Below are 13,608 nucleotides of genomic sequence, written 5' to 3' on the forward strand. Positions count from 1 at the left end.
TTGTATCAGAATAATGTTTTTTTGCGTTGACATGCTCAAATGAGGGATGTGGGCTGTTTGTCTCATTACATATACTAAACCACCTTCCACTATACTTTAATGCACCCTGTTTTTCTAAGGGCTAACGTATATTATTTCTGTTTTAGAACAGGGTATCAGAATATTTGGGGGTTTTGTTTTTGTTTTGTATTGACATACTCAAATGGCTGATTGTCTTATTGCATATACCAACCCATCCTATGGCAAACTATATATGGATGTTATAATCTCTTGAGAAACCATGCCCTCTATTTAACAAAGCCAGAATGTTACCTAGATTTAGGGCACCCGCACCTACGACAGCAGTCTTTTTATCACCATCCAGTGTTTTTTCAAGCCTGTTTTGCCCTACACTAACAAACACAGATCCCTATTTGTGAATTTTTTAATCTGCTAAAAATATTCCCATGATTCCACACTGTTCACTTATATTAAGAATAAGAAAATAAGAACATAAGAGAAGCCATGTTGGATCAGGACAATGGCCCATCCAATCCAACACTCTGTGTCACACAGTGGCAAAAAAATTTATATATATATATATATATATATATATATACACACACACACACACAAACATATATACACACACTGTGGCTAACAGCCACTGATGGACCTCTGCTCCATATTTTTATTTAACCCCCTCTTGAAGCTATCTATGCTTGTAGCCACCACCACCTCCTGTAGCAGTGAATTCCACATGTTAATCACCCTTTGGGTGAAGAAGTACTTCCTTTTATCTGTTTTAACCTGACTGCTCATCAATTTCATCGAATGCCCACGAGTTCTTGTATTGTGAGAAAGGGAGAAAAGTACTTCTTTCTCTACTTTCTCCATCCCATGCATTATCTTGTAAACCTCTATCATGTCACCCCGCAGTCGACGTTTTTCCAAGCTAAAGAGCCCCAAGCGTTTTAACCTTTCTTCACAGGGAAAGTGTTCCAAACCTTTAATCATTCTAGTTGCCCTTTTCTGGACTTTTTCCAATGCTATAATATCCTTTTTGAGGTGCGGTGACCAGAATTGCATAGAGTATTCCAAATGAGACCTCACCATCGATTTATACAGGGGCATTATGATACTGGCTGATTCGTTTTCAATTCCCTTAATAATTCCCAGCATGGCGTTGGCCTTTTTTATTGCAATCGCACACTGCCTTGACATTTTTAGTGAGTTATCTACCACGACCCCAAGATCTCTCTCTTGGTCAGTCTCTGCCAGTTCACACCCCATCAACTTGTATTTGTAGCTGGGATTCTTCGCCCCAATGTGCATTACTTTGCACTTGGCCACATTAAACCTCATCTGCCATGTTGACGCCCACTCACCCAGCCTCAACAGATCCCTTTGGAGTGCCTCACAATCCTCTCTGGTTCTCACTACCCTGAACAATTTAGTGTCATCTGCAAACTTGGCCACTTCACTGCTTACTCTCAACTCCAAATCATTTATGAACAAGTTAAAGAGCATGGGACCCAGTATTGAGCCCTGTGGCATCCCACTGCTTACTGTCCTCCACTGCGAAGACTGCCCATTTATACTCACTCTCTGCTTCCTATTAATTAGCCAGTTTTTGATCCACAAGAGGACCTGTCCTTTTACTCCATGACTCTTGAGCTTTCTAAGGAGCCTTTGATGAGGAACTTTATCAAAAGCTTTCTGGAAGTCAAGGTAAACAACATCTATTGGGTCTCCTTTGTCCACATGTTTGTTCACCCCCTCAAAGAAATGTAACAGGTTAGTGAGGCAAGATCTTCCCTTACAAAACCCATGCCGAGTCTTCCTCAATAACCCGTGTTCATCAATGTGCCTACTCATTCTGTCCTTGATAATGGTTTCTACCAACTTTCCCGGTATTGAAGTCAGACTGGCCTGTAATTTCCCAGATCTCCTCTGGAACCCTTTTTAAAGATGGGGGTGACATTTGCTACCTTCCAGTCCTCAGGAATGGAGGCAGATATTAATGAAAGATTACATATTTTTGTCAGAAGAATTGCTGCTTGCCATTCCCATTTTGTCTGATGAAGTCTGCTTAAGAGCATATGAAAGCTTACATTTTAAATAAAACATAGTTGGTCTTAAAGATGCACTTGTCTACTGCTTTGTTCTATTGCTTCAGACCAATAAGGCTGCCTACTGGGATCTATCTGCAATGATTTCAGTTCTTCTAGATTAGGCATATTATTTCAACATTGATTCAAAAGCATGGAAAGTGCTGGCAGAAAACAACTTCTAAAAAATAATTAATAGCTCAGTACCTGGGAAAGTGTGTGAATTGTATATATTCATTTTGAATCAAAAGGTAGTGTCTGATATACACCTGAGGAAATGGGAACAATAGCAGGGAGATTACAACTAGAGAGTGAGCATGGATTTGGGACAGAATACTAAAGAAGGTGATCTCCGGTGAGTGTAAAGAGAAATTTTATAAGATCCTGTATGATTGGTACCTAAACCCATATAAAGAGGCTAGAATTTAAAATATACCCATAAACATTTGTTGGGAGACGTCATTCTTATGGGGCAGACCAATTCTACATCTTTTGGGAATGCATTGGAATACAGAGGCTTAGTTCTCAGTATTGGAAATAACTCATGAGATTAATGATTATGAAATCCCCTTTGACACTAAAGTAATTCTGTTATGCTAAAGATATGATCAAAGATACAGATTTGGAGTTGGTGACCAATCTTGTATCTAGAATGTGTATTGTCAGCTACTGGAAGTCCCTACAATATCTGAACAGCTTTACAGAATTTGGAAGATTACTTATTTTTTCAAATTAACATATTATAACAGTACTTGGAGTAGTGAGAATTTGTTTGAAGACGACTTCCGGTAATGGCGTGGTGCGGCTGAGCGGCTTTTCCCGAGTCTCGGGAAACGACTCAGTTTGCTGAGCATTTGAGGGGGGCTCTCCACCGGGGAGCACCACCTTAAGAAGTGGCGGAAGCCACATCGAAGTTTGGGGAGCTTCTGGGGTTTGGGGGGGGGAGCGGAGGCTCCTCTTTTCAACCTTAACTGTCCCTGTAGCCGATGCTTCAGCGACGCTTCAGCGATCAACCGGGCCACCGGACAAGGAGTGAAAGGAGACAACAGATTCATTCCTTTCAAAGAACAAAAAAGGACTAAACTAAACTGAAATCCCAGCTCTTGCTAACTTGTATTGGCGCCGGAGTTCCAGCCGCCGGCGGCGGCAAAGGAAAAAAAAAATACGGAGAACGGACAGCGGCGGAGAGCGGAGAGAAGCGGAGGGAAGCGGGGAGAAAAGCAAGAAAATAACAACACGAAACATAACAGGTACGAGACTGTGGTGGGCTGAGGTGGAGGGAAGTCCACGATAAACTGTGCCGAGGGAAAGAAATAAAAAGATTGAAAGAAGGAGGGAAACTGAGACGCTTACAGTAAGGGGGAGCGGGCAAGTTGAAGAAAAGGCGAGCGGAGAGAAAATCAATGGCGGACAGCGACCGCGGCTGTGGCTGTGACGGGAGAGATTGAACTGTGCAGCCCGAGAGACTAGAATTTTGACTATCTAATAATTTGGACTACAGTGACTGGCAGTTAACAACATAGTATTAACAGTAGTGGTCGAGTGGAAAGAAGGTACAAAGAAGAAGAGAGAGAAGGAGAAAGAAAAAGGGAAGTCGTTTGAAATTGCCATGTGGCTTGAAAGTGAAAGTAAGAGAAGGGAAAAGAATGGCGTCTGTGTGGAGAGTGAATAGGTAAGGTTTTGAGACCTGGTGAACAGCTTAGAACGGTGTTAAAGAGAAATTATATAAAAGACCTTGGAGGTGTACAATTTGCAAAGGGTGGGGAGAGGTTTTTAGCGGCGGTTGCGCCGCGGCTGTCTCCCCGCTGAAGATGGGTTTTTTGAAAACTGCTTGGAGGCTTTTTGGATTAACTCGGGGACTGAGAATTAACAAAAACTAATACTAAACAGTAGAGGGGAAGAGGAAGAGAAGAAAAGAAGAAGGAACAAAGGAAGTATAGAAGAAGGAACTGCGGTGTGGGAAAAGAAGAACGAGGGAAGAGGAAGAGAAAGGAGGGGGATAGAGAGAGTGACTGGAGTGAATAGAAGAGGACCTGACTGTAAGACTGTAAGACTGTAGGACAAATTATAGATAAGAAATTGAACTGATTGACAAAGAACTGAAGATTGCTGTGGTTAGTAAATTTGCTGTATAGTGGTAAGAAGGATAATATATAACTGGTGTATCAAGGAAAGTAACTGTTATTGAATAGAGCTTCTGAGAGATTAAGGTATTGTGTTACTTATTGAAAACCTTACTGTATTAGTGAACCATATAGTAGGAAACTAGGAGGACTGTACCAATTAACTTGAAACCTTGATTGTTTAATGTAATGAGTTTAAGGGGTTGATAACCAGTTAAGGTGCAGATAAATTGTTGGGTTTAATTAATGAACTAAGGTATTAATGAATTGAATGGTTTGAATTTTATATAAGAGTTAGAGAATCTGGTGGAACCAATTGTCCAACTAACATAGCCTAACATTTAATAATTAAGCTAGCTACTCTGAAAGCCCTGGTGGAACAGAAATGGGTCCAAAAAAAATTGGGCAAGGTACTCCTTCTCCTACCCCAGCGACAGGAGCGGTTAAAAAAACACCAGAGGTAACAAATCAAGAGGCTATTGAAAAGCTGCAGAGCATTGTGATGGAGGGTTTTAGGCAAAATCAAGAGGCACTAGAAAATATGAAAACTGACTTAATGGGACAGATAACAAAAACGAACAAACAACTTGAAGAATTCCAAAAACAATTATTAGGGAATACCCAACAGATTCATTGTTTGACTGCTAAGGTAGATAAAATTGTGGAAAAAGAGAAAGAAGTATCCAATATTGCGAGAGGAAACAAAGAAAGTGTGGCTCAACTTGAGGAAAGGGTAATAAAACTTGAGGTGGAGAAGGCAGCGTATATATTACGCTTTCAAAACTTGCCAGAAGAAAAAGGTGAAAATTTAACAGAGAAAATTATAGAATTGTTAACCTTTGAAGATGAAGAGTGGCTGGAAGAAGCAAGGAGAGATATTGAGTGGGTAAAAAGAGTCTCCTCCAATTATACGAGGAAGTATAAATTAGCAAGAGAAGTACAAGTCAAATTCACCCGCCTTGCAACATGCGAAAGAATCCTTAAAAAGACTAAAGATCGGGAACTGAAGTGGAAGGAGACTAATATCAAGGTGTTGAAGGAAGTTCCCTGGGAAGTTCGGCAACGTAGAGCCAAATATCGAAAATTAGCAATGTGGCTGACACGACGCTCAGTGCAATTTAAATGGTTGGTGCCAGAAGGGATGTTCTTTACATACCATACAAAAAGACAGAACATAACCTCACTGGAAAAACTAGAGGAATTCTGGGATCAGTACGTAGACACAAGTAGCCGGGAATCCGAAACGGGGGACGAGCAAGAAGACCAAGAAGAAGAAGAGGACTCAAGCAAAGTGGAAGAGGAAATTGGGCAGAAGTTCCAGAACAAAAGAGTAAAGACAAGGACGCTAACCAAAAAATTATCCAAAGTTAAGGCAGATAGTGTAGACTTGCTAAAATGAATACCAAGACTGAAGTACAAATAATATCAATTAATGTCAACGGTCTAAATGAACCGGGCAAGAGAAGAAGGATTTTTCAGCAACTAAAAAAGACCGCCTCTGCAATAATTTGTCTACAGGAGACGCATATCCAAGAAAAAGATGTAAAATACCTACAAAATGCGAAGTTAGGCACTCTATACCATTCATCTGATCCGGAAAAAAAAAGGAAAGGGGTTACCATATACGTGCCTAAATCCATTCAATCAAACTGTTTATATTCAGATAACAAGGGAAGAATGCTAATAGTGGAGATAGATCATTGCGGCAACAAACTGATATTAGTGAACATTTATGCCCCTAATGAAAACTTGGGAAAATTTTACAAAACTCTACATGAAAAACTGACGGAAATTGAACCGAAAAATTGTTGTATTATTGGAGACTTTAATGCGGTGTTCGACACAGAAAAAGATAAGAAATTTGAAGAAATTAAAAAAAGGAAGCTGCGAAGTGGATTACCGAAAGAATTTTTGAAATTAGCAGATGAGTTTAACCTGTTGGATGTATGGAGGACTAAGAATCCTTTAACGAAAGATTACACCTATTATTCTTCGGTACACAAATGCTGGTCGAGAATTGACATGTGTTGGCTATCCGCTGAGTCAATGCTGTCAGTTACACAAGTGGACATCTTACCCAGAACTTTTGCGGATCATAGTCCAATTCAGATCAACTTATTAGGACCCCCGAAAAATTTTCGTTGGACTCTTAATTTGCAAATTTTGAAGGAGGCAAAATTTCTGGAAACAACCAAGAGGGAAATAAGAGAATTTTTCCAATTTAATTTAACTAAGGACACTAGTATGTTTACTGTTTGGGACGCCTTTAAAGCCTTCCTCCGTGGGATTGCTATAAGATACACAGCGGGTAGGAAAAAAGAACGTCTGAAGTCCTACAAAGACCTAGTTCAAAAATTAGACGAACAAGAAAAACAGTTAAAGATGAAGAACATGAAGGAGATAAAACTTAAGATTCTGGCCATTCAACACCAAATTAACTTATTACTTATGGATGAAGTGGAAAAGAAGATAAAATGGATGAAGCAAGTCCACTTTGAGAGTGCGAACAAAGCTAGCAGATGGTTAGCATATAAGCTTAAAAAAGAAAGAAGTAAAAAAATTATAAAGTCCCTTAGAGATGGAGAAGGGAAGGAGACAACACAAATGAATCAGATGAAAAAAATAATCCAAAATTTTTACCAAAATTTATACAAAGGTCAAGAGATCTCCAACCAGTTACAGCAAGAATATACTTTAAAATCTAAATTAAAACAGCTAACAGAAGAACAAAGAGAGAAATTGGAAGTTCCAATTACTATGCACGAAATCGTAGAGGCAATGAACCAACAGAAACCAAACAAAGCACCAGGACCAGATGGCCTTCCTATTGAATTTTACAAGACTTTTGAAGAAGAAACCCTTATTCCATATAAGAAAGTTATTGAAGACATACAAAATTAACATGAAATTCCCACATCTTGGAAAGAGGCCCTTATCACATTGATACATAAAGAAGGTACCGATTCAACGGAGATTAGAAATTACAGGCCTATCTCCTTACTAAATAGCGATTACAAAATTTTTGCTACGGTACTGGCGAACAGATTTAAGAAAGTTATTAGTGCTGTTATACATGAAGACCAAACTGGATTTGTCCCAGGAAGACAAATGCGGCAAAATGTAAGATTTCTAATGAATGTCATTGAATACTACAAAGAACACCCTGAGAAGCAAGTAGCATTAATATTCGTGGACGCTGAAAAGGCCTTCGACAACGTGAATTGGAAGTTTATTTTGAAATCATTGGAAGCGGTAGGATGCGGAAGAAATTTTTGTAAATTGGTGGAATCTATATATACGACACAAAACGCAAAGATCAGTTTTAACAGCACCAAAACAGAAATGATTGATATAGCTCAAGGTACAAGACAAGGCTGCCCCTTATCCCCACTACTATTTATTCTAACATTAGAGCTTTTACTGCAAAGAATAAGAGAGGAGGATAAAATAAAGGGTATCCGAATCAGGGGAGAGGAGTTGAAGATTAGAGCCTTTGCGGACGATATGCTATGTATCTTAGAAGATCCAAATTCATCTATTGGTCAATTTAAAGAAACATTTAAACAGTATGGACAAGTATCGGGTCTTAAGATCAACGTGCAGAAAACGAAATTTTTTACGAAAAATATGAATAAAGAACAAATAAACCAATTTGAAACCCAATCAGAATTTGTGCATGGAAAGAAAATAAGATATTTGGGAATCCAAATGACGAATGAGCTCAAAAACCTATATCGAGATAATTATGAGAAACTGATAAAAGAAATTCAAGAAGACTTAAACAGATGGCAAGATTTGCATATTTCACTTTTGGGCAGGATAGCAACCATAAAAATGAACATATTACCAAGAATCTTGTTTCTATTTCAGATGATTCCAATAACGCTTTCGAAGTCCTTTTTTCAACGGATCAATAAAATTATTTCAGTTTTCATCTGGCAGAAAAAAAAGCCTAGAATCCGACTAAAAGTCCTCCAAGATAGTAAACTCAGAGGGGGTTTCGCCTTACCAGAATGGACCTTATATCATAAGGCTTGTCGTATTGTCTGGTTGAAAGAGTGGTTTGTACTGGAGGATAAGAGAATGTTGATTATTGAGGGGGCAGGGTTGGGAAAAGGATGGCATGGATATCTCTGGTATCAGAACCCTCCCCCTAACAGTCCATTTTGGAGGCATGAGATAAGAAGATCCCTTTACAGAGTCTGGATGGAAATTAGGAAATTTTACCTTTATACCCCACTATGGGTCTCACCAGTTGAGGCTCATACCCATCCAAATATCTATGAATGGAATAAATCAACTGACTACCAAAGTCTACTAGATAAACAAAATAACCTAAGAATGAAAGAAATGACTTCAATAGATTGGTGGCTGAAGTGTCAGATACAATCCTGCTATCAAAAAGATAAAGAAAGAGGATTTCCCAAGAAACTGAATGACCTGGATCAAATTATTCAGACTGACCAAAAACTAATCTCCAAAATATATGAATGGCTATTGGGAGAAAAAATGCAGGAGGAGGTGGTCAAGGAATCATGGATAAAATGGCTAAGAGATATGGACCTTAACTTGACTTTAGACGATTGGGAGAAAATATGGAAACGGAACGTGAAGTTAACCTTGCCGGCCCTGTACAAAGAAAACTTGTACAAAATGATCCATCGCTGGTACCTAACCCCTGACCGCCTAGCCAAAATATATCCCAGCTATTCCAACAAATGCTGGAAATGTAAAAAGACTAAGGGCTCATTAATACATATTTGGTGGAGATGCGAGCATGCTAAAAAATACTGGGTATTAATTAATATTTGGGCTCAAAAAATTCTAAAAGTTAAGATACCTCACTCACCGGAATTATATCTTTTAAATGTGTGTAGAGAAGATTTTCCTCTCAGCATAATTAAGTCACTAATGTACATTGTTACCACCGCGAGAATATTGTTTGCTAAATATTGGAAAACACCCCAAACCCCCTCCATGGAAGAATTTATGGCTAAACTTATTGAAGCTGCAGAACTAGATCTTATGACTACTAGAATAAGAAATGGAAATTTATTGAAATGTAAAGAGAGTTGGGAACCAATTTATTCTTGGGTTAAAAGTAAAGGATTGACATGGGAATAACTGAAAAGGAAACAGTATGTCTCTGATCACCCCAGGGGTGACTGAGAGAATGCATGGGAGGTGGAGGGAAGCAAGATGTTTCGACCTGTATGACTTGTGTGTTATATGTAGGTGTGGTTGTTAGTTTTTTCTTTTTTTTTTTTTTTTCTTTTGTTTTGTATGTTTTTATGCATTGTTTGTCTATTTTCACTTGGGTGCAATAAACTTCTTGAAATTTAAAAAAAAAAAAAAAAAAAAAGAATTTGTTTGAAGACAAATTATTGAGGTATTGGACATTTTTTAAATTATGTTTTGGAATAATAAACATGAGGAAGATGTATGCCCATATATATATTGAATCATTATAGAGTCTGAAAATATCATATGTATTATATAGTTACGTGGTTGCTTTTGGTCTGTGTAACATACTATATGGTTTGCAGATCTCCTAGATGTATGAGAAAAAAGTCTCTTTCTACTTGCTAACAATTTTGCCACTTCTAAGATATTAGACACTCTGAAAAGTTTTTATGTTAAAACTATATAAGGAAAACATCAAAATACAAATAATTGAACAAGCATTTCTGTTCTGCTCAGCCTTGCCAGTCTATATGGCTATTATAGCCCAGAACAGGGGAAAAAAACATTTAGGTGTAATGTTTTGTAGTTTTATGGAACAAATGTTGGCCAAAGACCACGATGGTTGATTATATAGATGATTTATATCCCTAGTATAATTATTACTACTAATTTACTTTCTTTTTGATTTCATGAAAATGATCATATGGTAGGGTATCTATTAATTTGTATGAAAATCGAGATAAATGGAGGTGGAGCTTATACCCTGGAACTCTTACACCCTGGACTCAAATCTTGATCATCTACTGCAGACCAACAGGTCCACCCACCTCAAACTGTTAATGTAGTTAAAGAAGCTGAAATAATCAACTTTATATGTCAGCAGCTTTAAACAAAAGAATGATAAATCACATACATCAAACTAAAGCATTCTCCAAAAGTTAAACATACAGGGGGAAAAAACACCCCCTACATCTGACAGGGCAGAAGTATTTGTCAGGGGACTTGAGAAGCTTTTTCAAAAAGAATTAGTTCAGCATTCTCCTGTTGGTTTTTTCCATGAAAATGCGAAAGCCCAGGTGAAGGGACAAACTGAATTGCTAAGGAAACTAGGGGGCACTTGCATGGAAAATGTAGCAGTGTGTAGGATGCACAAAATTTGTCTTCATATTTTATTCCCTTTCATTTCTCTGTCAAACAGTTCTGTTAAATTAAAAACAGGTAGTTTCTATGAAGTGGTTAGTGATAAAGACAAAGTGGATTGATTGAAATAATATTTCCCACTTTGCAGGTTCCTGAACATACTTATTAATTGGTTGTTGTAGGAACTAAAACATATTGGTGCTTTTAGTGGTAGGTATTAACGTACCAATTCAAAACTTTTCATTATGCCACCTACATCTCTTGCACTCAGAATTATGGGTTAGATCCAGCTAACATTTTTTGCTCAATCTTAGTAAATTCCTCTCTTTAGTACAGCTCTCATTCCAAATAGTTTTTGTCTAAGTCTGTACCCAGGTCCTAAACAGAGTACCTTTCTCCCTTATTCACCAGTGGAAAAAATGGTTGGATACAAACCCTATATGTTAATATATTGGGACACTGTTGTGAAAGTTTTACTGTCTCTGTTCAAATGTCAGTATACCTTCTTACACCAGTCATGTCAGTAGAAGGCTCCTGGAAGGCCATCAAGAATACCCTGGATACCCTGGAATACAAGTTTCTAGTCCTCATGGAATGCATGCTAGGAGGTAATCCGTGAAAGCAGTTATTAAAATTAAGACTGACAGTATTAAGTACTATGATTTCTACATATTTCAATAGTTGAAATACAACCTGGCATCAGTGGAGCTGTGGGATATAATTTTTTTAGCTTAATTTCACATTCCTTCACTATTTCTTCTTTGGTAATTGGAAGGCCTAGGGTATTTCGCATAATCTCGGCTCCTTCCAGTTGTCTTCTACCCATAACTGAAGATTTCAAATCCCAGGTGAATATCTTTCCGTAGTTTTCACAGACTTCTTTATATACAATAGTACAAAAGCGTTCAGTATCTGGTAAAGAAAGAAAACTAGCATTACTAATATACTGAACAAATCTGATCTTTTAAAATTCCAATTTATTTGAATATTGAGGCCCAGAATCTAAATGTAATAAATTGTAACAGTAGAACTTTAGACCTGAATATCCCTAACTTTGGCTCAAAAGTAGTAGTATAAATGCAAGCAGAGGACCCTCATGGACTTGTGAAGGGCATCTCTACCATTACTTCTTTCCCTTCCCTGAAAGCCCCTATAGACTCTCCCTTTTTCCTGCTTCCTTCTATTCTTTTGATCTTCCCACTCATCAGCCAATCTATCTTTATCTGCATCCTTCTCTACAGCTTTCCCTACTTGCTTCCCTCTGCAGCCAGGAAACTCTGGCCAAGTTGTGCAGCTAAGCAGCAACAATGTGGGAACCTGACAACCCTAGTAACACCTGGCATATTATAGTAACTAACAGCACAATCCACAGGGGGGGAGTCTTTTGGGAGCAGAGGATCTGCTACGTGGGCACAGGAAGGGTTTGCGCCAACATACGACTGGTGCCGCGACAGTAGAGGGGAGTAATGTGGGTGGGGGGCTGCCTGAGCGTTGCTCTGCCTGAGAGCAGTGGCAACTGAGGGCTGCACCTGAGAGCAGTGGCAACTGAGGGCTGCACCTGAGCGTGGGCGGAAGTGAGGTGGAGCGCAGCATTCAGGCGGAGGAGGGGGTGGAGTTGGGGGCGCGGCCAGGCTTAGGTGGCTTCCTGAGCAGTTTGGCCCATGACACGCCCCTCCCAAGAGACATAACTTTACACCTGCAAAAACAGTGGCGTGCCCCTTAGGCACTCGTTGAAACCAAAAACAAAGGTTGCCTCCGCCACTGCGGAAGCTCGCAACCCCCTTAGGGAGCGGCGTGATTGCCTCGCCAATCCCCTCATGCCTCGGGCTGATGAGCCTCCTCCCCAACACCCAATCGCGGTCTCCCTCCTCCTAGAAATACTTCCGCTCTGGCGCCGCACAACTCAGTAGTTAGGAAGAGGAGCGCATGGCAGGAGCTCTGCTGGCGAGCTCCTGGCCATACAGACTTAGAGTAAAAGACAGGCAGGCACATTGGTGAGGGGTTTTGCACCTCGCAGTTGCTTTGACAGTATCTTTGACTTGCGAGGGGGAGAGAGAGAGAGATCTCCCCTGGGGCTAACTGCTCGTTTCCAGGTCTCCACAGGTTCCAGGCTCCCGGAAGTTCTTCATGCAAGGACTGTTGCCCATGGCTGGGTAAGTTCCACTGTCTCTCCCCCCGCCTCCCCCTCCCCTCGCTCTCAACCGCTTGGTGTGTGAGCGTCTCTGGCACTTGAACCAGGCAGTGGGCTCCAGCAGGGGATATATGCTGACCTCACTCCCCTGTGCTGCCACCTGCTCTTTTCCCTTGGTCTGCCCTCTGCCGTGTTCCCAGCCCCTTGCGGGGCATGGGGCATGTATGTGTAGCAGCTGCCCCATTGCGGGGAGGTGGGTCAGAGACTGTCCCTTTAAGAGAGCGCCTGGCTGAAATGCAGTCTGCTCTTCCAGCTGCTGCCCTTGCAGGTGCTCTTGATCTCTGTCTCCATTTTGCAGGTGGGACTTCAACAGAGGTTTCCACGTGTGCCGCTCCCCCCCCCAGCTGCTTCTGCCCGCTGCTTGGAATGGAGCCTCACCCACGGCAAGACTGTCCAGCGCGCACCAGGGAAACTGTTTCACTCTGTTCCGGAAAAATAAAGTCTGAGCTGTGCCCTCTGTTATCTCTCCTGTTTGGCATATGCTGCACGTTCCCAGGGCAACACCCCCCCCCGTCAGTGGCCTCTCAGAGGGAATGCTTGGGAAGGTGGGCAGACTTGGTTCTTGGGGGCAGGGAACGGGCTATGAGCTGCCACGCTGCCCCCCGTGTAGCTGGACAGGGGAGGGGGGGTTCCACCCCTTGGCCTGCCCAGGCTGACGGCCTACCCAACTGCACAGGGCTGCTGTGCGCTGGGCACTTGGGGTTGCTGAAGTGGATGCATGCCCAGCGGCTCACACTCTGAGTTCTGCGGCCCCCAGGGGAGGTGTTCCTTGCACATAGCAGGGGGCAGCAGCAGGGTGGCACCAGGGAGGGGCTCTGGGTGGTGGTGGTGTCTTTTGGATTTGGTCTGGCCACTCCCAGACACATTCCAGTCGCTGTCT

The 13,608-nt window shown here is 40.9% G+C and overlaps 1 protein-coding gene across 2 annotated transcripts in view; it reads right to left on the minus strand.

Annotated features, from left to right (window-relative positions):
• PUDP (pseudouridine 5'-phosphatase) overlaps window positions 1-13,608 on the minus strand; it is a 107,333-nt gene that overhangs the window by 58,271 nt on the left and 35,454 nt on the right. For both annotated transcript variants that reach the window (XM_060233926.1, XM_060233927.1), the window contains exon 2: window positions 11,231-11,449. In XM_060233926.1, coding sequence (XP_060089909.1) covers window positions 11,231-11,449 — 219 coding nt within the window. The remainder of the gene's footprint in view (window positions 1-11,230; window positions 11,450-13,608) is intronic.

Source organism: Heteronotia binoei, chromosome 3, assembly GCF_032191835.1.
Source record: "Heteronotia binoei isolate CCM8104 ecotype False Entrance Well chromosome 3, APGP_CSIRO_Hbin_v1, whole genome shotgun sequence".
In the NCBI taxonomy this organism is placed as follows: Eukaryota; Metazoa; Chordata; class Lepidosauria; order Squamata; family Gekkonidae; genus Heteronotia; species Heteronotia binoei.